Here is a 25,627-nt window from a genome sequence, read left to right on the forward strand (position 1 = left end):
CAAACTGAAATTAGCTAAGCTACTTGAACATTTAGGTGAATGCAATCTAATTGCTGATATGCTGTGTCTAACATTAATTTCTAAATCAGTGCATTCTAGTCAAAAGGATTAACTGTTTATTGAAGAGCTTATTACACCTCTGAATATATTTTACTTTGTAAAGCGTGGGCATAAAAAGGAAATCTGTAAAGGTTCTTCATAGCTACAGATGGGGAAAAACAGAACTGTCCATCCTATATGTGTATATGCATTATCTTAAAAATATCCAAAATAATCATGCATGACAAATGCATTCAAATATCCAAGATGTTGAAACTATGCAAGTGAAGTAATCTCATCCAAAAATGTTGGAAATACATAAAAATGAAAAAAAAAATCCAATAGTCTTCATGTTTCAGTGCTCAAATGGAGCAAAAGATAATCTGTTCACAATGATGTAATGCTGTAACTTTAGTGCRGAGGCTACCAGACAAGACTAGACAAAGCAAATTTTAAAAATACCATTCTAATTAAGCTAGCCCCTCGGTGCAGATTGCTGGTGGTGTCTTGGCCATGCTCTTGACTTTTTAATGTCAAGAGAGGTGTTCCTAATGGCTGCGGCTAAGAGCTGTAGGCCCCGCTCTGCTTGTAATCAGCTAACACCTGTTGTGGTGAAAAGCTATTTTRGTTGTTCAGTCCTGGGATTAGTTTTATAGACTGAAATAAACCCTTGTCATACACTTGAGCGAATAGCTTTGGACTTAGGAAGAAAGTATACTGAATGTGTGGTCTAAACCAACTGAAATATATATGGGAGATTAAAGCAATAGTGGAAAATGGCACAGTGCATATGCTGATGTCTCAGCCCGTGCAGGAGAGTAAATCTTTCCCTCTGTCRCTTTAATACTTTTACGATTACTGTCTGTCCCTCTGATTTACCCAAATGAGTCAGATACAGTCCACTTAAATATAACATTCAAGTGATGGTAATTTGAAGAGATCTTAAAAAAAGAGAAATGATCAAATGCTAGACTATAAAGCATTACTTTGATGCAACAGCTCATTAAAAAAGATAAAAAAATCTCATAAGGGAACGTCAGCTAATGCATGTCATATGAATTCAAGCACTGTATAACTTTTTTTTTTTTTTTGCTGTTTGTTGCTGCAATGCATAGGTCCTGGCTTAATATTAAAAGGTCTAATGTAGAACTTATTTTATATGCTGTTAGAAAATATTTAAGACCTAACCAAATTTAGCACCTTTTTCCCTGTGGAAAATTGAAAGAGAAATGGTAACACTGGACTTGGAATAATGCATGAAATATGATTCACTGTAAGTGTAGAATATATCCTATGGAGTTTTCTGTGGAAACAGAAATTTTTCTTGTTCTGTTTCTTGATAGTTCTGCTCTAAGACTACTGTACATCAACTAAGAGTCTTTAACTSTAAAGACTTGCACATGGGTTTAAAAAGTTGTCAAACTGTATGGGGGGAAAAAAGGTGTGGTCAGTRCCAAACTAAAATTACTATAAGCCTAAAAGGAAAAAGAAATGAGAAATTTTAAATACAGTTGCTTTCATGTTGGCATATGCACATTTGGGATTTGCTGCATTAGTTGATAATGCTTTAGCTCGTCTAGGATAGACTTGAGTGTTCAGTGCAGTTGTGAAATTAAACTGGGCAGATTTTGGTAATTGTGAAAATACATCAATAGGGCCTTTGTTTTGCTGTCCAAGCAGCTCTTCTGATCTTGAGGAGGTGAGATGCGCAGCAGAATGGAATACCTCTCACGCAGAGAATTCCCTGTGTTTAGATCTCTTCAAAAAAGAAAACATGCAAGCAGCCAAAACCCCATGGGAAACTAGTATCAATTTACTAACCATGCTAGGAAGCAACTTGGCTATCTAAATTGGAGAATAAGTACACTTTGGTCTCCTCTTCTTCCTGCTGATTGCTGCATATATCCAGCGCCAAAATATTTATGGAAATCTTACTTTCTCAAGCTATGTAAATATTATGCTGCTCATTTTGTTGGTGTCTTTCTCTAAAGACATAACAGTAGCTATCTAAAATGAAGTCTTACTGTAACCTTTTCTGTTTTGGCTTTAGAAAACATGAAAGTGTTCATAGCTACCTAATGGTGACTGGGGAACAGACAGCCTTAAATCTTTTAACTCCTTGCGCCTAAGAAAATCCTGTTATTTCTAGAAATTAGTAGTTTATATGTTTTATGCCCTGAACAGATGTGGTGGGTTGTTTTTGGTTTTTTTTTTTTTTTTTGGCACGTGCAATCAAATATCAATATTTATCTTGTGCAATACTTACAAAGGTGAGGAATTTATAAATGCTCAAATTACTGTCCTGGGTAGTGATGTAAATTCAAAGATTGTTATTTGGAAGTGTTTCTAATGTCGGTAGTTAGAGATGACAGAAGTTCTGATGAGCAAATGATTTAAAAACATCATCATTCTATTTTTTTATGCCTAAATTAACCACTCGTTCATCAGAACTATACTTGGTCATTATATTTGATGTCAATGATTGAATCAAAGATTGTGCTGTTGCACCCTTGAGCACAATCCCTCACATAGAAGCAGTGAATATACTAGGAATGAATATGATGTTTTGTTGCCACCTTTTCCAACTATCTGTCCAAAATGAATTTTTGTTTTTGTGTAAGGGTATGTTTAATTTTTGTATTTTATGTCAGGAAGGCATATGTTAAAGTGATATTCTCAGAGTAGTGGAAAATATTGTGTGTTGGCATATAAGTGGATACTGTTTCCATCTAAGCTTTAAATAATTTAATTTCAGTAAAGAGATATTTTGTGAGGAGACTAGTGAAAGTCATCAGTTAGTATAAAACGCCTCAAAAATGGTGTTTATTCTTTAAGTGTAGGATGAATTATATAGGTATTTATATTTCAATTTGAAGATAATATTTTTATTCAATTGCATAATATATAGCTAAAGTTTTTGTATGTAGTGCTGTAGTGGGAAATAAAGGGAAAACCTTGGCTTAGCACTGAACTGAAGACATGGTGTGTCTAAAATTAAAATTACTACTTCCAGTCTTTATTTGGTGTTCTATAATTTGAAGCATCTTTTTTGGGGGAGTGCATTGGCGGTTTCATCTACAGAAATATAGAGTGTATGCTTGTAAACATAAGCTATTGATTTAAATATAGATAAAAAGAGACCAGATTTCTTTTAGGTAGTGTAGTAGTCTCAAAAAAAAAAAAAAAAAAAGTGGAGTGTTGTGATAAGAGCAAGAACTCCTCACTTGACGAGTTTAGTTTTTCATGAATTGAACTGAAGAGATCAGTGTTCACTGGTGACATATATAACATATTTTTAAAAATATATATGTTTAAATATTTGAGAGGGACAGAGCACAACTGGTATGCGTGCTAGATTTGAACAGGGAAGCTGTTTCCTTTCTTTCAGTAATCTTAAGATTTTTGCATATTCATACTCCAAGAAGTGCAGGAAATGTTGGGAGGGGTTATTATTTTTTATTGACTTGCTTGTTTTGTTGTCAAGCCATGATTCTCCTACTTACTTGTTARCTAGAAATCTAGGTCATTCCCTTACTCTCTTGCTAGACTTTTCAGTTTAACATGAAAACGGTATCACATAGGAAACTACTCAATCACAAATAAACTGCATTTTGCTTTATGGCATTAAAAAGCTGCCTCTATGTCCCACTCTACTACTAGAAATGTCACTGTTTGGAGTAGGGTGCTCAGAGTGAAATGGTTGAGTTCTCAATAGGTTGTAAAATCTCAGCATCTGTACGTGATCGATCCTCCTTTAACCTTCTGCACCTACCTGAAGTTTCTGTGCAAGAGTTTAGCACTTTAAGGCTGTTAAGCGGTCAGTGAAGAAAGTCATAGCGTAGTTTAGTTTGGAAGGAGGCCCTGGAGGTTGTGTGGTCCAACTTCCCACTCAAGAGAGGTTTAACTTATCTTATTCAAGACCTTGTTCTTGCTTTGAGTATCTCCAAGAATGAAGATTACCAAACTTTTTGAACAGTGTTCCAATGCTGGGCTACCGTCATCCTGAAAATTTTCCTGTGTACCAAATTGTATCTATTGTTGTTTTTTTCCCCCTCTAACCTCTAATAACAGTGTGGATCCATCTCCTCTGGACCCACCCATTAGGTACTGTAAAGCGAAGTTTTAGCTCTTCTAACACTGAACCGAAGCAGTTCCCTTAGCCTCTTTTCATATGTTGTGTGCTCCAGACCCCTCGGATCTGGGTGGTCCTGTGCAGGACTTGGCCCCGTATGTCTGTATGTGTCTTGTACTGGTAAGCCCAAAGCTTGGATAGAAAGGGAAGAATCATTTCCCATAACCTGCTGGCTACATCTTGGCTAGTAACCTCATATGCAGTTGGTGGTTGTCCCATAAAAGCAGACTTGCTGACTTATGATTTATTTGTCCAGCAACCCCCAGCTCCTTTTCTGCACAGCTGTTTTCTGTCCACTTGGCACCTAGCCTGCATTGGTGCGTGGGGTTACTGCTTCCCACATGTGAGACTCTGCTTTGAGCTTTCTGCCAGCATGTTCTTCAAGCCTGTTAAGGTCCTCTGAATGAATGACCTACCCTCCAGCGTATCGACCTCTTCCTCCATTTAATTTCATCCATGAACTTCTTAAGAATGCACTTCATCRATGTCATCAATGAAAATGTGCAACAGCCTTGGCAGCAAAATTGGGAAAATCCTGTACTGCTGTTGCCAGAACAAGACAGAGAGGTACTGAGTACCTTGACCTTTTCCATGCCCTTCCATATTACTAGGTTCCTGCCCAATTGAACAGGGCCCTATTTTCCTTAATATGTGTTCTCTTTTTCTTCTCCTATGCAAATTATTATTAACTATTATTGATATCTTTTGTTGCCCTAATTAATTTCAACAGCTTGGCTGGGGTCTTTATATGTAGCCTTACAAGTGCACCTGTGTGTGCTTCCTTCTTGCATTTGGGCTTGGTGAGGAGTTCCTCATTCATCTCCTGGGGCCTTCTGCCACAAGTTCTTAGCTTTGTACATGCTGGAATGGAGCGTTCTGGTGCTTTTACGAGTTTCTTGGAAGATCGATCAACTCTCCTGGGTCCCATTGCCCTTCAGGGCAGTCTCGCTCTGGGATCCTGCCAAGCATATCCCTCAGCAAGCCAAAATTTGCTCTCCTGAAGTCTGTAATTCTGTTCTTCATCTTCCCCACTTTTCACAGGATCTCAGACTTCACGATCTGATGGTCTCTGCAGCCAAGACTGACACTGACTTTTATATTTGCAGTGATTTCTTCTTTATCTGTCATCGGCAGGGCTAGCAGAGCACATCCCCCAGGCAACTCTAGTCCTTTAAAAAAACCAAAACACAAACAAGTTTGTATAGGTCATCTCTGACAGGTATTTGTATGACTAGTTCTTTGAAACTTGTGTTATTTGACATTTTGAGACCTATTCGGCTGCTTTTTCCAGTGCTTCATAGAAATATAATTTTTACCCTAATGTTTCTTTTTTATTATAGATTAAGAATGGTTTTTCCTTTATCAGCTTTATACATTGAAAGACTAATTCTTAACCCAGATTAGTGTACCTGCTGATAAGTTTAGCTTGAATTATTTGAATCTTTTAGACCATAAACTAGATTCAATATAAACCAAGGTGTCATTAGTATTGCCTGACACAGAAAAACAGTTTTGTTCTGCATGAGTACATGATGATCATCAGATAAATATATGTTCGGCCATATGAAGTATCACTAATTATAAAMAAATAGTAATCTATGTGGGTAACTTTGAAATCATAACTATATGTGGATTTTTGGATGTGTAAACAAGTCTAGTGAACTATGTTAACTGAATTTTGTAATATAAAGAAATTAAGAAGGGATTTTTTCATTCTTTCTAAAATATTTTTAAGGTTTATTTTWAAAAATACAATAGGAAATACTTGAGTGAATCCAAACTAAAGGCTGTTCTCTGGAGGTGGTGACAGGAGAAAGGAGCAGAGTAATCCTTAGGTGCCTCATGTCAGTGCCTTGAAGTAAGTCATTTTACCATGTCTAGGCAATTTGGCTAATAGGTAAATAGTTTGGTTTAGTGGTGGATTAATAGCTAAATTCTTSAGAATTTTGCAGCTTGTGGCATTTGAAGATGCTCAAAGTTCAAAAGTCTAGCCTCAATCAAAGCTGTGTTACAGCAATCACAGTAGGTGGTCAGGCCGCTGATAGTTTTATCGTTGCACAAACTTCAAAGATAAATGAATGGACTTACTTAAAGCATAGACTTGTAATGAGAAAAAAAAATCTTAAAATTTAGAAGTGTAAATAACAAAAATCATGTTTAGATCTTCCAGGTTCTCATCTAGCAAATCTAAGTAGCACCTGTACTCTATTCCTGGCTGGGAGGGCCCTGAAAATTTTTGTAGTACCTCTAAGAATAGCAACTGGAGTCATGCAGAGSAATTGCTCTTGACAACCTACACTTTCTTTAAGTGATGATTGCTTACGGCAGCCTTATTCATCTACCCTTTAGAAGACTTTTTGTAGTTTGTCAACTGGCTGTCATGTGGTATTGTAGGGCACTAACATCCCTGTGTCCCATCTTTCCCAAGTTTCTCTGGTTAACTTCTTTTATTTTGATATCGAATATATTACATTCCTGGTTTTAAGCTTCAGACCAGTTTCTCTATCTTTGTTTCCTTAAAACCAGACGTTATATACATGATTGCATGCACGCACGCATATATGTTATATAATGTAATATGTATACATGCAAACCTATAATTAGTATGTATGTGTATGTGTGAAATAGCAGTATTCACTAGCTTTAAGATTAGCTTGTTACAAATTTAGTATGAAAGTTGTAATTTATGCAACCCTTCTCTATCTTACTTATCTCTTTCTTTCACAGATGAATAGGAGGTATCAGGGAATGTATCATGCCTAGGTTAAATTCTGAATAATGCTGAGACTGAGTAATTGTACTTGAATCAACCTAGCTCTGAAATTAGATCTCAGTTGCAATGTGCRCGCATAACAGGGTATTATTTGCAGCTTTGTTCTAAGATAAGTAGGAAATTATATAACTGCTTACAATTTAGTTACCAGGACTTTGAAGTCCTTATTGTTTCTTTCCAGTATCATCTAGGGAGGGTATACTGAATAAAGTGTGTTGCTTTTATGTAATATTTTACCAATATTTCTTTTTTCACTATGAAATAATAGAAGAGGAAGATATTAAGACTTTTTTTTTGTTGTAGGAACATTGTGGGGAAGAATTGGCGTGATGAGTTTGCCCATGTGAAAACATTCCATTCTGTACAGAAAAAGTTGCCTAACTTTCCTGCCGTCTCATCCCATTGCGTTTTTCTGTTTTTCTTTTCCTTATTTTATTGTTTTCCCTAAAACATGAACAAAGATGACTTGTGAAGATTCTCRATAATGTGTTTTTGTTCTGAATTATTTCTTAACTGTCTTTAGTACATAACATTTGCAATATGTTGACAAAACTTGCAAAATCTTGACTTAATTTCTATTGTTTCCAGATGTCTTTTCCAAACTATGGTCTCATTAAGTCTACATTTAGCTTCAGGTGGAACTTTAAGGCTTTGGGGCTGACAAAAACATTTATTGTCTGGAATCTGTAGATGTTCTGAGTGGTTATTTCAAGTACRCTTCATCGTTACTAATACATTTTCTGCAACTGCTCTTCAAAACCATAAGCATAAATATTTGTGCCATTTATATATTCACATATTTTTTTCTGTTTCAAACATTATGAACATGGCAATGGATGAGGGCTGCAATTGGACCTGAAAATGAGCACCTSCAGCACCATTGATTAATTGAGCACTTCAGCTTTTATTTTTCTCTTGACAGATGTTGTGCTCCTTTGACAAATAACTATTAGTATCCAGCACCATATAGCATTTTTTTGATGGGAGCTTGAGGGAGGATCAAGTAATWTGGTGCCATATCAAGAAGAGAAAAGAGAGGGAAGGTAGCCTTTCTCCCAAAAGAAGTTACCTTTTATAARGTAAACATCATTCAAATGTACAGCGAAACAATGTTTTAGGATTACTTTTTAGGAGCCAAACAGACTGGACCACTGAAAAATAAAGTCAGAAACATGGACCTCTCTTAGGAATGCTTTGCTTTCCTGCTGCAACAGGAGCTTCCAGACCAAAGGAAATTAGGTAGCTGATTGAACTTCCCATAGTAAGAAAGCTACGATTCAGACCAGTTATTGACAATATTGAATTTGTAAGGTGATACTTGGTGGTATACAGAATATATAATATTTGATCACATTTTCCTGATATTTTCAGCTGCTGAGTACAAACAAGATGGTTTACCAATGTTTGGGAACTTGTTAGTGCAGTAATGAGTAGAAGATATCGGTGACTCTGTGCAGAGATATCAAAACATTGGTCACTATAGGGAGGATAGATGCTGTTGAGGTGTTTGAGTACTGCTTTCCTTTCTAATTGATTTGCTGTTACTTCTCTTCCCTCTGCTGCTTTTCTTGCAGAAATACTGTTTTAGCTGTTCTATTTCTGCTTCCTTTCTGGTGAAGAAATTATGGAATAGGCATGACAGAAGCTTGCCAGGCATCTCTCTGAAACCACCAGCAAGGCGTGCTTTTTAATGCAGTAGGGGATTTTACTGCAGTAGGAAGTTTTACTGCTGTCTCCCTCTTCCAGCTTAACAGAATTAATGGCATTTGTGTCAGAAACTGTGCTGGAAAGAATCCAGGCTACCTACAGATTAAGTGGTATCAAAGTTATGCTGGCTATACATCTCTCATTGGCCTTTCATAAAAGTCAGTGATTGAAGACTGGCATCAAGTTAAATGCATCTAAACAAGTCGTAACTATTGTGTTTATAGGGAAGCTTTTTACTGATTATTCTCTATTCCCTGTAGATTATACTGCAGATCCCAAAGTCTTTTTATTACCCTCAAGTCATAACAAAATCTAACTTGATTGATATTCTTGATGTACGTAGCAATTTCAGCTTATTTTAACATGGAGGTGCTGTTAATACAGAAGATTGGAACACCTGACAAAAAAGCATAGTCTGGGAGATTTTCTTGTGCCTTAAGATGAGGAGGGCCAAAGCAGGGGTTTTATTGTCTACGCTTATGTCATAGGCAGGTGTGGAGAAGAGGGGGCTCAGAGTTGAGAGAAACAATAGACACAAGATGGAGCACCAGAGATTGTGATTCTTATTTTAAGAACTATTATTTTAATTGCTGTAGATGGCAAGGTATTCCTTGTCAGATGTGAAAGAAGATTCAAACTTTCCTTAAGTTTTTTTCCTTGTAGATAATCACCAGTCACAAGTTCTAGTCTAAGATTATCTCTTCCTTCTCTTCTCATTCCTCTAAGAAAAAAGTATAGTTCAGGTGAAATGTCAAAGCAGTAAAGCACAGTATCAAATTGTTCTTTCCTTTTGCAGTTTGGTTGATTACCTTTCTTCTGTGTGCACCATGTAGTATATATGCACTCAGAGCTGCAGTATTTGGGAAGGAAAAAGCAGTTTTGGTGCCAATCCTGTAAACATTTTAAAAAGATTAGTCTGTACGATTTTGAATTCATCAAATAGATACAATGACCAGGTGTCTTAACTTTCAGAATAGGAAATGGAATTTATGCTTGAGATATGATTCAAAATTTACATTTTCATATTTCCTCTAAAATTAAAGCTTTTTTTCCCCTCCTTCCTCCCTCTCTCCAGTGTTTACTCTCTCAGCCGAAGTTCTGGGCCATTCAGACTTCAGCCTTGCTTCTTCGGACAAAGCTTGAGAGGGGCAGCACTCGCCGAATGGAGCGAGCAATGAAGCAAACTCAGGTAAGGCTTCTGAGCTGCCTAGTTCTACTTTGGATATCTGTGTTACAAATACCAGGTCCCTATGCATATTACATGGAACCAGGTAGGAGAATGCTAAGGTACTTCTCCTTTCTATAAACAATATAGTGAGCCGAGATTTGTAATTATACTTTTAAGTTAGATGCATAGACCACAAATCTTTTCATTTCTGCCAGTCACGAGACAAACTCTTATATGTACAAGTAATAAATGGTCTCTTTCTTTCAGAAAGTTATAAAAGTTTTGGAAGATTGAAATTAGTCTGTTTTCTAACTTGCAGTTTCTGACTTTCGTAAATGACTCAGATATTTCAGAAGAATTCATGGATGTAAAGCTACTTCAGTTATTTCTTTAACGGAATTAAAACATCTATAGGAAAATTGAGACTTGCAAGTGGTTGTTGGTACCATACAAACAGAAAAGCACCTTTATTCATAAAGTTGCACTTTTTGATTTACTATTTTGACGTGCCACTTAGCAATTGATATTTTTATTGCAGATTTGAGGCAGTGACTAAATCTTGCTCCAAATGTAAATAACACATTTTCAAAATCCAAATGAGAAATTTATCAGCTCATGAGATTTATTTATGAAATTATTTAAAAGATTAAAAAAACCTATAAACTTTATAAGGGTTGTTTCTTCACATTGAAGAGTTTTATGAGTCACCTTTATTACTGTTGAGTTGTCTTGTCAYACATGAAGAGCAGACATTTCTATGTGTCTGTCAAGCAACACTCCTGATGACTAAAAAGGATGAGGGACATATAAGATGAATGACTGATGGGTATTTGCATCCTGAATATACTGATTTTTTCATCTAAAATCATTATTAGTGCATGGATCTTGTAAGGTCTGCCACATCAATTGCTGCCACACTTTTCTCCTGACAAGGAGTGCACAAAGTTGCTCTAGTGGAATTTTCCAGGATCGTTAGGAATGTTAGAGAAGCCCACATTCCCTGACTGGGAGAAGATGTAGTATGTGAAGGCATTGGGGGAGCGATCTCGGGGTGCTTTAAGCACTAAGTCACAAAGCAATTGGAGTGTTGCCCACATTTTCTTATTTATCTTGGTAAACCTGAGTATTAGAAGCTGTCATACCTCATACTGTATACAGTTTGATAATGTCATGATGGAAATCTCATCAAAGGCTGATGGTTAAGGCACGTATGTGAATTCCCATGTGTTGCAATTGCTAAATGCTGCCATTTTTCATACAAGCTCTGGATTTTCGAAAAAGGAGATTGAATAGCATATACTGGGCCATTTGGAGAGGTGACCCCACAGCAGGGACTGAATCTSTGAGTTTTTTAAGTATTATTTTTAATCTTACTATTTTTAATGAAGGCATCTGAATAGAATGGCATTTATACTGATTTGATTCTGTATCAAGCTCAATTTGCATAAAAGTTAGAGGATGTTTAAGTGATGATCAGTGCTAAACTAAATCAAATAATCTGGATATCTTTCCATTTAAGGTTTTTATTTCTGAACTCCATCAAACCAAAATTTTTAACCAGATACTGTGATTTCTAACAGTTCTAAGAATTCTTAAGGAATCAGAATCAGGAAGCATAGACTGAGTGTCCTGTGTTATTGGCATACATAGCACAAGGTCCTTTTGCCATCATCTTCATGAAGATGCTTAAGTTTGAGCCCAGATCTGTTTCCTACTTTTTTATGATTTCATGTTTTATCAAACTGGTGTAACAAGATTGGATGGTAAAGTGTGAGAAAGGGCAAGTTTACTTCAGCCTGGAAAATAAGGAAAGAGGTGAGTGTAATATGGTTGTATTCTCCCTGTTCTTTACAATATCTGTCTTTAAAGTAATTGAGAGTCCATGCAAGACAACTTGAATATAAATCGATAAAATCAAATCTTCTAACTAATGTGATTTGGGGTTACCCAATGAGTGTGTGCAGACCAATATAGACTCCACCTTATTATGCTGGGACTCTGTTTTTCTGTTGTAATTCTTTCTTTCCTGATTTCCACTCATATCTGCTGCTATTTTGTTTGCACTGGATTTGAAAATCCTTCTAACCATCTGATAAACACTTTTTTAGGGGAATATTAATAGGCCATCATCTACTGCCTTTCTGTATAGGGCAATCCAGGCTACATTTGCCTCATTTCACTTTTTTTTGTCAAAGAAACTGCTTTTGGACTGCTTTTTTATGGTCCTCACTTTGTTGGTTTAGCTTATTTTAATTATTTCAAAATAATTACAGCTATTGTAAGTATATTGTTTGAATTTAGCTGTCATGTTCCAAGTATTGGATAGATTCCTAGTTTATGCTGAAAAGCTTTTATGAAATGATATTGTAAAAAGTTCTTTAATTAGAAAGCTTCAAAAGGAATTGGAATAATCATTTACAAAACTTTTCTAATTATTTTTAAAGTATGAACTAAAAAAATCATTCTGGGTGCAGTGGAATGTGTTTCAGCTAATAGCTAACTGGAAGTGAGGAGGAAAGATTTTTTTTTTTTTTTTTTTTTTTTTTTTTTTTTCCGGAGGCCACTGGTTGTCTCCATCCAGTTTTTGTCTAAATGTGTTTTGGATACACAAATAAGAAACAGCACTTGGAGCTTGGCCTAAAACTGGGTTCCCTTACATTCCTCTAGACTGTTTAATAGGGAGCAGTATAACATATATTGCAGTGTGGATCAAGGATCTGCCAATCAGAATGTGTTTCTGTATACTGCATGATTTTTAAGAGCTTTTTAAAATTTATTTATTTTCCCAAATGAATGATGTGCCAAGTCAAAGAGAAGGGAGAAGGAGAGTAGAGGAGGAAACAAGTGTTAGTTGTTGCTAGTTGTGTGGAAAGCTATTTATCAACCTGCAGTTGCCTCATCAGTTTGAAGATCTTCAGCTGCTTTCTGTGGTAAAAAAGTAATTCAGAAATTCAGGAATCCTCTCTGCAGAGGATACCAGGTTTGGGAGAAGAGAATCAGCAGTCCGGCCCAGGTGCTGCGGCCTGCAGGCCGGGTGCACCGGTAGCTGGCTAAGGCCTGGTCCCCAGCCTCTCATTGCAGTCACTTCCCAAGGCTTAATCTGTGTGGTTACACTGGCTACCTTTGTGTTTGGAGCGTTTGTCAGCTTGTTTTATCCTCTTTCTCCCCTTGTATTTTCTCCCCTTGGCTGCACCTGGTGATAATGGGCCAGTTGCTAGCCTTTTCTGCACGTGCAGTACARCGTTTGCTGTATTTCATATGGTGCTTGCACGCGTGCTTTTCTTGGCCATGCAGAAATTTCTCTGGTAGAAGAAATGTGTCTTGAGAGGGTGTTTTTAATAAGAGCTTAGGAGATCTGGGAGCAGACGGGCAATATTATAAGCTAAGCGTTATGTCTGAGAAAGGCCACGTGAGATCTTGTTTTATATCCTTAGTCATAGACAGATGTATGTGGTTGGGAATTGTGTGTCAACTGCTCTCCAATTTTCACTTAAATAGTACTTTAGAGTGTCATTTTCTCCAATGACTTCTATTTTTCTGTGTGTGAAAAAAAATTCTCATTTGTTGGTTTAAAATTTTCCTGCTTGAGGCATTCTGTAGAGGTTGTTGGTGTATGTCTTAGCTGGTGTGTTGTCTTTCAGACCTGAAGAGTTCAGTGTGCATCTATAAAGAGAAGAGGTATAAATCTTCTGGCATCTTGTGTGCTGTGAGGCCTCACTTGTGCTAATGCACCTTTACTGTTTTGTTCGCCTCACAGGGTGTTTAGTTGTGCACTGGCCTGGGAGTCTACCCCTATCCTTCAAAACCCCCTCTTATACCCTAAAGAGTACATTAAATAAGAATTTAATAGTTGCTTTGAAAGTGTGTATTGAATGAGAGCGAGGATGACAGAGTGGAAAAAAAAGATTGACTTAAAAATTTGGCTCTGAGATGTCTTATATGAATTTAGAAATTTTATTGAAAAGTTCCTGGGATCTGGGGTATGGAGTGAGATTTAAATTGCTGCCTTCAGAAGTATAGTAAGTAGAAGCACGTTCCCATTAAACCTGTAGAGATTTTCCATTGATATTCTCACAATTCTCAACTATTGTTAATTGCATTTATTACTATTTCCAAGAAGCTTTTAAAAAGAGGAGAAAAGCTAGGTATCTCAAAATCTTTACTTGATGAGTTCTATACAAAATCCTAAGGTCTCCAGAACCCTTGAAATAAACCTTATTCAATAATAAGTCACAGAGGAGAGTAATTTTTGGTGATGGTTAGTGATTTTTATCTCAAAATGTGCATTTCCAGGAATTATTTCATTTTGCTTAAGGAAACAGAAGACAAAATACACAAGATGTTACTTTGCACAAGTGATTCTAGTGATATACAGAGCTTATTAACACACTTCAAAATAATTACGAGGGTGCTTGGCACCATCTGTTTTTCTTCCAGCAAATGATTATCCTTTTTGCACAAAAAGGAGATCCACTCAGCCAAGGATTCTTCAAGAATAATGGGTTTTGTACCRCTTAGGAAAAAGAATATTGAATATTATGATCTTCCAGGTACTACTTTCTGCTTAGGAATTTTCTACTGCCCTGTTGTATTTGCCAATTTGGATTAGGGCTGTTAGGCAGTGTCCGGAAAAGAATGTAGCCATTCTTTATAGCTACACTTTGTTCATATTTTCTTAGCTAGTACTTAAAACGTACAAGCTTCTTTAGTCATTTGAGAATTTATGTTAAATACTAGATCTGTTACAATCCTGGTGTAATACATTTTCTAAAAAGCAGCCAAAATAAACCTTGCGTTTTTCCAGCTGTTGCCATTTGAATCTTTGCTCTGAAGGGTTTTTACCTTCCTTCCCTCTTCACTAGTGTCCTGAGAGTAGTGAGAGTGTCCTGAGAATGAGGGTAGTGGGAATAAGTGTCAGATAGGAAAATCCTTAAGCTACACTGAACAGCAGTTGCATTTTTTTTGTGTGGACAAAATGATGACAGCTACTTACAAAAACAAATGAATGACTGCAGATTCCATAACAAAACRTGCATATCTTTCTCAGCTTTGCCCTAAAAGCAAACAATAAAAAGTTAACTTGTACAGTTCCTTTTACAGGAATTAAAATAATCAAGTTCCATATTCTGTACATTGTCAGACCAAATGCAAGGCATGAGGTGCACACTATTCCTACCTATTGGTGACTTTAAGTCCATCACTCTTTACAGCTATTGACCCATAAATATCCCTGTAAAACTGGAGATATATATTCCCAGGTGAGCTTAAAAAAGCCTAAAATTGCCCAGTATTGGTAGATTAAGTTTATTGAGCCATACTGTCCAGTATATATCGGAAGTATTTCAAAACACACTCTCCTTTGTCTGTTAAGGCAGTTGTTTATGCATCCTATATTGATATTAAATCTAAAAGTAACAGTAACAGCTTTCACTGTATTACTTCCTCTTTCTCCTGACTTTTCTCCTTAGTAAAGAATAGAAAGCCAAACTTGGTGCAAAGTAATTTAACAATAATTTTAAAATAACTAACTGACAAACAGCTACTTTGGGGGAATAAATAGAAAGTTCAGATAGCCCCACCTCACTGATAAGGGTAGTATACATTTGTGCTCGATAAGTGGATTTATCCTGACGCTTCTGTCATTAAGAGTTTATAATATTGAAATGCACATCCTAAATACTGGCAGTAAATAACTTTAAGCTCTTTAAACTTTAAGGACAGGAAGTTTATTTTGGTAGTCAGTTATGCTCCTATTGGATTCCTTCTTTGTTTTACCACACCACTTTCAGTGAGTATTTGACTAAAAAAAAATTCCACATGGAGGTGCTCTAGATAGTCTGGTATACTCTTTGGCTCTTACACTTAATTTGTTTAAAACAGAAGGGAAATATTGCATCAGATACATAAGAATTCAATTATCTTCTACTTATAACCTTGACCTCTTTTGTGTTAATTTTGAGAACTAAATGCTTTAGATTTAATTTGGGATTGTTGGACTCATTTCCTCTGGTTTGCTTTCCTCCCCACCCAGTTGTAAAGCACTATTTTAAAGAAATTCAAACTTTTTTTTTCTGACAAGAGACGCTAATATTTATTTCTTAATTAGTAGGCTATATTGCTTTTAAAGTGATAAATACCTGTACGGATATGTGGCCTGATGTAACAAGTAGACATTTATGGTAAGAATCTACTTATTTGTTTTTTTTTAAAGACAGGTGTTTGGTAGTCCTAAACCCCTCCACACTATCTGACCTGAATATACGTGTTCAAGGTTCCAGCATCCTGCTTGATAACTTTGCTCCCAGCTTACTTCTCTGTAGAGCTCTCAGTACCTGCCTGTGTCTTAAAGGTTCATCTCATGATCTGGAGCCATGGAAAAGCAAGAGGTCTTTTTGCTATTTTAACCCTGTCATTTCTAGCTGCTACTTTTAAGGAGGGGCCTTACAGAGTTTTCAAGTTCTGGCTTGATTGCCATCAAAATGTGTTTGTACTGAAACCAGTACATCAGTTTCAAGAGGAAGTCTCCTCCTGAAGAATTTTGATGTTAGAACTTACTAGGATGTCAGTAACTCTGAGTGACTTTGTTGCCTAAGCCTTTAGGGGATATTTAGGGAAGAGATTTAAAGACAGTAATTAATTTGTTCACCTAAGGATAGAGTAAAAGTGAGAGTGGAGTAGAATAAACTACCGTAATATCACAGAGGAAAAGACCTTGGAAGTACTGTATAAAGAGCTTTCCAATTTCCACCATTTAAAGGAGCAAATAAGAAGCAGCTTTAATTCACAGGCCATAGAATTAAAGACTGAATAATCTCAGATGGAAAGGTAGACAATAGCAACAAGTATAACTTAACTAAATGCTCAGTCAAGCTTTCTAAACTAAGGCAACAAAAAATATTTTGAAAAATCCATTTTTTATGGACTAGGAATAGTGTAGAAAAATTATTTAAATTTGTGAATTTAGCTAAATTCAGTAAATATTTAGCATTAAACTGAATTAAATGTTCACATCTTTGTACATTCAATATCATTAATGATGCTTGATTTTATAATAAAATTTATTAAACCTACACAGTTAAATTAATATACCAGCAGCACGTATTTTGGTGCTTTAAGTTTAAAGATTATCAGATTCATGATCTGGTGAAAATCACTGGCAAAATGCCTTAAATGCCTTGAACAAGAACATATTGAAGAGGTGAGCCTGGCCTCAACAGCTGTAGACTGTCGTGCAGGTGCAAAAACATGTTTTCCTATTTAGTACAATACCTAGTTGATTCACAGGTGAGAAACTCCTTGGGAGCTTATAAAACAAGAAAGCGTGTTGTTCTTGACTGTATATAAAATCAAGTGTAAGAAGTGGGGAACGTAATACTAATAACAATGTAATCGCAACCCGTGTGTTTTTGTTATCTGTAAGAAAATAGCAAGTTGTAAATGCAAAACACGCTTTGTTAAAATGTATTAATGTATTAATAAGTATTTGCTGGATTTGCTGATGACATTTCCATTGCTGTCATAAAGAATTTAAATCTATCTAAAAAATCTAAAAGACAAATAATGAGCATATTTTTTCTTATTTAGGGTGTGAGATATGATATTCATCTTTCTCTAACATGTAAATTAAAAAAGGGAATGCACAAATGCAACACAAATGCAAACAAAACAATTACAGCAAAAGTATCTATCATGCTTAGTCTTAAAAGACTAGTTTGTAATCTTAGATGTAATTGATAGGGCCTGCTTATCTACTGAAATGAAGCTTAGATCTATGAAGACAATTACGGAGGAATAAGTGTCATGAAAGTGAGGCGAACAATTGTAGATCAGTGAGGTTTGGGGGGTTTTGTTTGTTTTAATATTTTGAAACAGATCCAGCATTGTTCTGTGTGGGTTTTTTTCTTTYGTTTTCCAATAGAAAGTATGTTAGTGCTGCTTTAACCATTGCAGGAAATGAGAGGCTGGAGACTAGCTATAGTTTTGGAAGTGTTTAAAGTGAAAGACTGTGGCACAAGACGGTATAGTACAAGCTGTGATTTTAACAAAAACTTGCACATTTTGTCAAAGGAGACTCTCCTCAGAAGCAAAATCTGTCAAAAACYGGAAAAATTACTTTCAAATATAAGCTTAGAGGCAAAAAAGTCAATGTATAGCCAAATTAGAGTCTTGGATCTTTGTATTGGAATCATTTCACTTGTCTTAGGCGAGTCAGCACCACGGGTGATCACAGAGAATGTGTTAAAGCTTTGAGTCCTTAAGCACCAGTTACAAGAAAGATTTGAATAGATGAGTTTCACCAACGAGACTGATAAAGCATAAGCCTCATGGATTTATAATCATTGACCCAGAGAGTATTGAGTTACARTAAGTGGGATGTACGGATTTGCAAGCAAGGTAAATGAATCGATAACAGACCTCTGTGAATTAAATTYAGAAACAGTGAAGAATAAGACAAAACATGATAGTCCATTCATTTTTTTTCTCTTTAGATAATTAATGATGGAAAAACTGTTTTTTCAGATTATTTCAAAAATTTTGAATCTGAGAATAAAAATACAAATATCCATTCTTGGAAATTAGCTTGTAACTACAATGCTGTAGGAGGCAGTGATAACTGCTTTCTTTATTGAAAGTTTCTACCAAAATTTCCTATGTGCCAAAGATATAGCACTCCAAGCTGTACTATATGAAATAAATACACAAAGAAAATCTAGTAATTGTATGTTGTTTCTACACCTCCAAAATTAGGAAAAAATGGAAATACAGGCTGTAAAAAATCAGTTGWTTGGGAAGAATTTTATTGGAGATCAACTTTGCAAAGTTTGTGGGCTGAATGTAGCTTTGGACTGAGCTGTTTGCTGGCCTAACTCAGCTCATTTAGTACTTGTTCCACTTATTTATGAATTTCGGAGTCTTTTTGGCTTTGGAAGTTTCCAAATCGATTTAAAGACCGTTGATTCAAATGATCATTTGGATTGGTATATGGAGAGTTATAGGATGATATGATGTTGGCCCTTTTCATTATTTCCATTCACTTTTGCAGTTATCCASTTTCTTCACAGTATTGCTTACTGTCTGAATATTATTTATAATAATAGCACTGTGCTTTTTTGATAAGACTTGAAAGTTTTGACAGGTGGGCAGATATTTTTGTAAGCTAGGTGACATAATATGCCTGAACTCGATTTGAAATGGTATAAATAATATTGTTTATGGCTATCATATACGTTTCTGTAGTGTACCTTCCCTTTTTCCAGATGCAGATTGGAACAAACACTGGAGTTGCCTAGAAATAGAAACATATCGTAAATGATTCCACTACAGAAGTCCTCATCTTGCACTTTAGTCCATTTTCCCCTGTTCAAATTTTACACATGAAGAGCACCTACTAACATTGTGAGATYAGACACTTAAGTTTTAAAATGCCGAATTATAGGGTAGTGTTAAGGTAGTTTTTCACGAGCTTTCACCCTGCATCTAGCTGGGATAATTCTTGCTTTGAAAGGTGCCTTCCGCACCCCGGTCCTCGGTACCGGGATGCAGGTGCACAGCAGGGTGGGCTGCCAGGCTCGGAAGCCCCACGAGCCTCCTTTCCTCACAGTCCCAAAAAAACATGGTGGCTGGAAAGCTGCTGCTGCTGCTGGTTCTTCTAGCCAGGTTGGGAGTTTCTGGAATAAAAGGGGCAGCTGTGAGAGAGGCTGTCACTGCTTCTGGTGGCAGCACAGGGCCTCCTGAAGGTCATACAGACTCCAGCAAGAAACTGGTGCTGCTGGRGCTTATTGCTATTGGCCATAATTAATTAGAAAGGTGTGTGTGTTTGTTTTCATGGCTGCTTTGGTCCGGCTGCTACTGCTTTGTTGGGCAGGGACTTCCATCTCGATATTAATGCCATGCAAAATAAATATAAATGCATGTTTAGTTGCTGTGTYAGATCTACCTTGATTCTGCCTCTGATCCTGAGCCTGTGTGTTTGAATGGCCAGCAGAGAACGTAGAACTCCTTCATGCTCCATGAAAGTTGTTTTGCTTGTTTATTTTGATTACATACTATATTGACTATTTTGAATACAAATATATTTTCCTGGGATGTTAGGAATTTCCTACAAATACATTTTCCTGGGAGTCAGGAATTTCCTACAAGTATATTTCCTACAAGTATATTTCCTACAAGTATATTTCCTACAAGTATATTTCCTACAAGTATATTTCCTACAAGTATATTTCCTACAAATTCCTGGGAATATATATTCACCTGGGAGTCCTGGTTGACACCAAGTTAACCATGAGCCAGCAGTGCCCTTGTGGCCAAGAAGGCCAATGGGATCCTGGCCTGCATCAGGAGGAGTGTTGCCAGCAGGTCAAGGAAGGGGATCCTGTCCCTCTACTCAGCGCTRGTGAGGCCGCCCCTGGAGTACTGGGTGCAGTTCTGGCTCCCCAGTACAAGAGTACGTGGAGCTGCTAGAGAGGGTGCAGTGGAGAGCTACAAAGATGATTAAGGGACTGGGACATCTCTTGTATGAGGAGAGACTGAGTGAGTTGGGCCTGTTCAGCTTGTGGAGTCTCCTTCTCTGGAGGTCTTCAAAACCTGCCTGGATGCCACCCTGTGCCACATGCGGGAAGGTTGGACTAGATGATCTCTAGAGGTCCCTTCCAGCCCTGCCAACCTGTGATTCCTGCCAACCTTGGCAACCTGTGATTCTGTGATTCCTTTAGGTATTCTGCCAGAATCCCATACAGCTATGCAACTCTGGGAGCATTGTAGTTCTGTAAGGGTTCCTGTACCTTAAAGGAGATGTGAATCCTTTGAGGAGCTTGATGTGCTTCTCTTTGAATGTACTTCCAATCAGGCATACAATATTGAATGCATGTAGAATATTTTCATTTTGTACTTGAATTCAGAATTGCATTTTTCATGCAGTCATTACCRAAGATATTCTTCCACAATTGTGGTAAGTAGATTGATCGTCGACAGAGAATGATAGTGGTTTTGTTTGTTTTTATTCTTAATATATGGAGAGCTTTCCAGGAACATGTGAAGAGTTGGATTGGATACCTTTCAAGAAAATCTATATATTGAAAACAGATTTCTCAGAATGTGATTCCCTTTCTTTGGGACAGCTCAAGTTTGAACACTTTGCCCATGTGTCATATTTCTAATGTACTTACCATCAGATACTGCAGGGTTGCTGGGTCAGGCTCAGCTACTGGAAGAATGTGAATTTCTTGCCAAGTCATTTTTCAACAGAAGCTACTGGATATCAGTCAAGATTTCCCTGTTTAGGGAAGCTATTCTTGGTGTTAACATAGTATTACTGTTTTTAGTTTGTTTTGATGTTTGGCAGGGAGAGGAGGGGGCTGGGRGATTAACAGGGGACACTGTTTTCTTGTAACAGTACGAAAAACAGCAGGTGTCCCAAGATGCTGTCTGAGAATCAATTCAAATTTGAGACTAAAGAAATTGAACTTGTCTTTCATTCATCCTCTGTGCCCTTCATCAGAGTAACAAAGCATATTCCTGAGATTTATAACTGAATGAGAATAGTTAAAAAAAAAAAAAAAAAAAAAAATTTTGGCAAAGGAGCATTTTGTTCGTAAAACACCTTAGCTATTTCTAATACCACAAAGGAGCGGTTACTGCTTAGCTCAGGTGACTATCTGTAGATTCACATTATGGGTATCTAGGTAAGATTGGATATATTTTTTTTTTTCTCACAGGCATCTAAAACCAGCATATACTGTTGGTAACATGAAAGAGTTATGCTTGCTATGACTTATGGTTAAAAACCTCACTGCATTACCTGAAGACATGTAATATAATAAGCGTTTTGTTTCTGTAATGTAGTTTTTCCCTCAAGATTTCACTTTGTGCAGCACCATGTCATCCAGTCTCCATCTCAGGTAGAGGAACGCTGAAAGCATTTACGTGTTTGCAGTTCTTAACATGGTATTATAAATATCCATCCCATTCCTAACTTCTTTTTGATGTGCATAAGCATTTATTTTCAAGCGTTGTAATATGTTTTGCTATCAAATTAGAATGAGGCTTTTCTGCTTTTTATGGACAAATAACTTGMCGTATTTCTGTGTTATGTATGGTTTACGATAAAATGTGGAGTCTGTGGCAGGTAAATTCAAGTCTTAGAGCAATAGAAAAAAATCATTAAGTTTTCAGTAGATTATTCTTCGGTAGTATGTTCCTGTTTGAATATGGAATAGGTTAAATGTGTCAGAGGCATTTTAAGTGTTGTATATAAGCTAACAATGAAATACGACTTTTAAATGTTATTAAAGTAAAGGGGGTCAACTTATCTCTTTCTGTTTTAGACTTTGCTGAGGATAAATCAAATTGCCCAAAGAATATACCTCTTATGCATTAGAAAACATAAATATTTGACATAAATTATTTTATATTTGACTTATCTTAATGTCTGATATCAGGGAGTGGGGGAAGATCACAGTACAAAGAAATAAAGGGTGCCTGGCATAAGATCAGTCAGATCTGTATCATAGATTACAAGCTTCTTTGCCATGATATAGGCACAGCCCTTATTAAAAAAGTTTATTTGCTCATTCCTTTAGATAAGAGGAATAGCAGTAGAAGCTTTAAATGCATCAAATTTAAAATGTTGTAGGAAAAAAAAGTCTAGGTGTAATTACTCATAGAGAGAATGCTGTATTTTTTAGATTGGYGTCAGGCACTGAACGACTAATTAAACCCATATTAAAAGAGCAACGAAAGCTGACCTGAAAAAGCCTRTCTTGGCATTCCTGTCAGCTCAGGAAACTTAAGTGGAGTAGCCCTGTCCCTGCTGGGTTCGGTATCCCTCTGAACCACTGTCACGGTCAGCATCAACCTGAGCTTTCATCAGATCCATGCTAGTCGTTCCTTAGATACTTGAGAGAGCATAGACTCGTAGAATATTTGTTCAGTGCTGACTGTCAAGAAGGCAAAACAATTTCTGGCTTCAGGTGTTACCCTGGAGGTGTGTTGGGGCATTTCTGCTTAACCGCTGTGTACCTGGCCGCCATTCACTGCAGTCTGAGACGCCTGAGGCTGCTTGGTGTGTGACTGTGTGTGGAGAGGAGAGAGGAAACAAACCAGGGAGAGGCAGGCAGAGGCCAAGCATTAGGTGGGAAAGAATACAGGCAAATATATTGCAAACTGCTAGGTGCAGAAATAAGCCCAAATTAGTGGACTTGCTTTTTTAAAGGGGAACTTTGGAGAAATTTTTTGTGTGTGTGTGTGTGTGTGTTTACTGTTGAGCACTGTATTTTTGTGCTGCTGACAGAAATGTGACCAGCTGTTGCATAGAGTGTGTCCGATCAGTGTGTGCTTGATTGAGTTTTCACTGTTGTTTTACAGTCTGTTCTAATATTTATAGAAAAAAAGAACTTTATAAAATATGTAATTGCATGCTAAATAATGTTAGCATTTCATTAGTAAACTAAATTTTTAAAGAAGTGATAAAGTTGGGAAATCACATGCCTTCTATAGCAAATCATTGCAAAATATAGTATCTTTCTCTTTGAAATGTGTGTGAAAGATGGATTGTGCATTAGTAATGTAGCAGAACTTTAAAATATTTAAGGATTTAAGKATTTGCATATGTCTCTATCTGACTGAACAGTAACTGATACTGAGTTTCCTGATATGTTTAGGTAGAGAAAGAAATGTGAGGCAGCAGAGTGCAAGCCATAAAACAAACACTTTTAACCAAGTTTTAATGCCCACTTGATATTATAAAGAACTTAGGCTCTTGGGAGATGAGCCWTCGTAACTGAAGAAGCCATAAAAATAGGCTACTTAAATTACTACAGGGTGCAGAATCCAGTAAAAGAAGGTGACTTCCAGATCAAGGAGACTTCTGGTTCCAATGTAGGATTAAAAACAAAAACACAGACAGATGTGGGGACACGTGCACACATCGGAACACACAATACACACACAGGCTCTGGGAATCACTGCCTGCTGTGATGTAGGAAGGGCTTGTGCCAGGTTGAGCAAATAGGCATGGAATGGCTCTTGTTCACATCTGAGTTAAAGGAGGCCAACCTGTTTTCATCTGTTCATGTAAGACTTCCTGAAACTGGAGCTGTTTCCTTGACCTTTTAGGGGAAAAAAAATCTCAAATTCTAAAGACCAAAATGATTTTATGCAGTCATTGTGCAAACAAGAAGTTTTTATCAAAGACCTGAGTAAGGCAGGTGTTAAAGCAGTTCTTCCAATGCAGATCAAGTTCCAATGCAGACCAAGAGATCTCTTGAAAGCCTCAAACTTGCAACCATGGATCTTTTTGCATGTTTAGGTAGAGTTTTATTTCAAGTGCTGTATGTTTTTCTAGTTCACAGATTGCACTGCTAGAGCCCTTTCCCTCCATGAACTATCCTGACATCTGTGCAGTTGTGTCTTTACATTGCCCATGTAACTGTGCATTTGCTCTGCAAAGTAGGCAGGCAGTGCTATGAAACACTTAAAATACACTTTTAACAAATTTCAAACCATCTTTTGGACCAGTAGTTCTTAGGGAGAGATGTGATTCACTGTGTTCAATTGGTTAATGTGAAAGACGCTGTGGAAGACTGATTGATTGTATTTTCTCTATTTTCCTTCTGCATGCTAATGTACATAATGTTTTTAAATGATTTTTTWAAAAAAATTACACAGCTATTTGAAATATACTTTTTATTTTCATTGTAGCATACAACCTTCATTAGTAAATCTGAATTTATATATTATGCTATATATATAGCAAGGTTGTGACACTTAACTGTTGTAATTCATCCCAAACTAACTTTGACTGTAGCTTTTTCTTGTGCAGAGCTTTAGGGGCTTTACTGTTAGAAAGGATAATTTGGCAGAGGACACTTTAATACAACCTTTTCATTTTTTTAAGCCTCAAGAATTATGTAGTACTTAAGTTATTTTAATATTGTTGCTGCAAAAATAAAGGTGTATTTAAAATTAGGCTTTAAGTTCTATGAAGGTTGCATTTGATTGAATGGATTAATTTAACAGTGACCCTCCATAAGTTTTATGGAAGTCTTTGTAAATATTACAGAGCCCACTAGGACTTCTGGTTGCATAAGCTTAAAATTCCACGTGTAGTTTCATAAGTGCCTAGCAGCAGAAATGTATTTTCTGTGTGACAAAGTGCTGCAGTGAGGAACATGGGAGCTTTTGGTGACGAATATGTTTGCCCATAATTTGTAAAATAAGCTTTTTGAATAAAATACAAACATTATAATTGTATAACCACAGAATTATACATATGGTTGCTAGTACCTGCTTAAACAAGATAGCAGAATAAATAAATATTGCAGAACAAATAAATTTTGATTTTTTTTATCCCTTATGGTATCCCTTTTTTATCCCTTATGGTTTCCTTTATCCCAAGGGAAACTTGCTCTGGCAAATTGTTCAGGCAGCCGAACAATTCCAAGGGTGCCCGGGTGTAGTTGGGCACTTGCTGCCTGCCACGTGAGCCAAGACCACCCAGGCGGCCCCCAAACCCCTCTCCACACTTCAACACTTACAAGGTGTCTAGGTAGTGTAAGTAAAGACAGATGCCCAAAGCCAGCCCTTGGTAAAACCTGCGTTGTTTATTTAATTTTTAAAATGTACATTAAACAATACTGATATATTGTTTCATCTGTGGAGATGTTCTTTCCAAGACCAGCCTTCTCACTTTCTCTGTTAAGAATATATTTTAATTTTTGCTGTATTCCTAGTATATTTTTGTCGACTAAGAGATTGTAATAGAAGGTGTTCAGCAAGTAAAGCTCTAGGTTGGGAATTTTGCTGAGCTCAG

The 25,627-nt window shown here is 36.7% G+C and overlaps 1 protein-coding gene across 1 annotated transcript in view; it reads left to right on the forward strand.

Moving 5' to 3' along the window:
• TTC27 (tetratricopeptide repeat domain 27) overlaps nucleotides 1–25,627 on the forward strand; it is a 114,542-nt gene that overhangs the window by 50,203 nt on the left and 38,712 nt on the right. Inside the window, 1 exon segment of the mRNA XM_026051175.1 lies at nucleotides 9,727–9,840. Coding sequence (XP_025906960.1) covers nucleotides 9,727–9,840 — 114 coding nt within the window.

Source organism: Nothoprocta perdicaria, unplaced genomic scaffold (genome assembly GCF_003342845.1).
Source record: "Nothoprocta perdicaria isolate Ctin4 unplaced genomic scaffold, notPer1 scaffold_73, whole genome shotgun sequence".
Taxonomy (NCBI): domain Eukaryota; kingdom Metazoa; phylum Chordata; class Aves; order Tinamiformes; family Tinamidae; genus Nothoprocta; species Nothoprocta perdicaria.